Source organism: Lathyrus oleraceus, chromosome 5 (assembly GCF_024323335.1).
Source record: "Lathyrus oleraceus cultivar Zhongwan6 chromosome 5, CAAS_Psat_ZW6_1.0, whole genome shotgun sequence".
Taxonomy (NCBI): Eukaryota; Viridiplantae; Streptophyta; class Magnoliopsida; order Fabales; family Fabaceae; genus Lathyrus; species Lathyrus oleraceus.
Window position 1 is genome coordinate 18,082,338 of NC_066583.1, and position 2,620 is coordinate 18,084,957.

The following is a 2,620-nucleotide window of genomic DNA, read 5'->3' on the forward strand; positions in this document are numbered from 1 at the left end:
TTGAAAAGATGGAAGTGTTGTGTGAAACCTTGGTGGATTTTGACAACATGAGAAGAAATGGTGTCGACCTCACTGATGAACTCAAGAAGCAAGGGTGGGAAAACTATTTTAAACGTCTCTATGGCCCAGTTTACACTAATTTGGTAAAAGAATTCTGGAGGTTCGCTGACTCTGACGATCACTACATTGTCTCCTACGTTCTGGGATTCAAGATAGTCATCACAGAGAAATCAATTGCTGCTCTTCTGGGCATGGAGAAGACTGGAGGAAGACGCATATACAACATCAATCCTAGGGCAAAGTATCTGTCCCATGAGATAAACCCTACAATTTTTCAACAGAGTACTGAAGGCAAGCATTCCAAGAACAAGGAACTACATCTGAACCTTCGGGTATGGCTGAAGATCATCTTAGGCACCATCCATCACTGCCCAGCCTCAAACTCCTCAGATTATATCAACACAGACCAGAAATGCATTCTTTACTGCATACACAAGGGTCTGAAGCTCTGCCTTCCCGCACTCCTATTCAAATATCTCAGAGACTCCGCGAAAGATACCAAAAACAACATGAAGACAAGGAATTACATTCCTTTGGGGAGACTTATATCTGATGTGCTGATTGAAAGTGGCCTCGTGGACCATCTGATACAGTTCAGACTCATGGAAGACGTGATGATAGATATTGGAAGTCCTCTGAACGCTCGCAATCTGAAGAGCATGGGAATTATTAATCAAGTAAGGGTCAAACCAACTCTGGACACCTCCTGGGAAGCACTTAAAGATCAGAGAGAGATCCCAAATGGACTCTATCTGTTCTCAATGATCGACCCTCCAGAGGTAGTTATGTACTATTTAGATGATCTGCGCAAACAAGGAGTAGACATCTCAGATTTCTCCTTAGACTGGATGCCCGAATTTCCTCCAGATTTCATGAAGAGGCCACAAGAACCATCTGAGAAGGAAAAGCAGGAAAAGAGAGCAAAGCTGGGAGAACCATCTGGATCAAGACCTCCAGTACCTCTAGTTGGATCACCTAGTAAGTCTGTACCTCTCCCTCCTTCTGTAAAAATAAAACCAGTTTCTTCCTCACTCCCTCAACCTTCGCCCATATACACAACCTCTGAAACTCCTCCCTCAACCTCTAGACCATCTAACCAACCTTCTAAAAAATTCAACCTTGCCGCCACATCTCTACCTGTTTCAGAAGCAGAAATGCTGAACGAAACCACTTCACCCTCCTCATCACCATCTCCACAATCCCCACCTTACTACACCCTCTCATCTGACACTGAACCTTCTGACCCTCACTCTCCAACTCTGGCTCAGCTTCAAAACCGTGCTATGGCCTATCAACAACCAACACACTCTAGCCCTGAACTAGAAGTTACCTCTCCACCCCCAGAAAACCCAATCACAACCACCTCTGACCCCGCACCATCCGAACCAATCCACTATGAATCACAACCATCCCAACCACAACACTCTGAAACACCTCAACCAACTACCTCCGCTGACCCACCAACTGCCATTCTTAACTTAAGCCCCCCCCCACTTCTCCTTCCCAAGCCTCTGAACCAGAAACCACCCTTCTAACCCTTGAGGAAGCAATTAAGGTGTTTGCAGAAGCTTCAATTGACAAGAGCAAGTCTCTGACCATCAACTCTGGCATCAGTGATGATCCCTCCGCTGTAAGGACTCACTGGAACAGAGCGATTAGTTGGATGACTTCTGAAGCCTTCTGTCGCATCACGCGAAAAACCGGCGGGAAAAGAAGAACAACAGAGCCGCCACCGTGCGTTATTTATCCCAAAAGAGGGAAAGGAAACGCTCAGAGTAAACCTGGGAAAGAACATGGTCTCGCGACCAAAGAGGATGGGTTCGGGAGTCGGTTATGCGAAGGGAAGGTATTAGCACCCCTACGCATCCGTAGTACTCTACGGGATCCACGCACACTAGAAAGGAAATTGGTTGCTAAACACTGCTCAAATATTCACACACACTGGCTGAAAGAAACGAAAGAGACTGACTGAAACTGAACTCGGCAGGACGTCGCATCCTGGGCCTACTTAGTCTATTAGGCATAGACATCAGAGTCCAAGTAGTTCGGACTGGGGAAACGACACATGCTCGCTAGGATATCGCATCCTATGCATACGTATCTTCTCGGACGAGAGAAGAATTAGAGCATTCGTAGCTCGGCTGACACACACACAAACAAACACTGGCAAAGGCAAACGTGGAGCCCGAATGCCAATCACTGGACTTACATCAGCATCCGAACCAAAACACACTCAAGAAGGCAAACATGGAGCCTGAATGCCAATCACTGGACTTACATCAGCATCCGAACCAAACACACGCACACTGGAACCTAACTGCCACTTGATGGACTTACATCAGCTTCCAAGCACACAACAAAACAACAGGTTGATAGGGAGTCGGGGACTCAGCCTATAACTGTCAAACACACTCAAACAGACAGACAGCAAATTGCTAAGGAGTCAGGCACTCGAGCCTAGCAACTGTCAAACAACACACACAAAAAAGAAAAAGGGCGCCCGGAGAGATCAGCTCAGTCTCCTGCCTACATACTTCATCTGGTGTGAAGATCAGGGCGA

General features: G+C 46.7%; 1 protein-coding gene across 1 annotated transcript; it reads left to right on the forward strand.

The window, feature by feature from the left end:
• The first annotated feature begins 821 nt into the window (after nucleotides 1-821).
• LOC127078494 (proline-rich receptor-like protein kinase PERK9) lies at nucleotides 822-1,595 on the forward strand. The gene has a single exon (XM_051018945.1). It carries the CDS (start codon nucleotides 822-824, stop codon nucleotides 1,593-1,595), a length of 774 nt encoding a protein of 257 aa, XP_050874902.1.
• The last annotated feature ends 1,025 nt before the right edge of the window (nucleotides 1,596-2,620 follow it).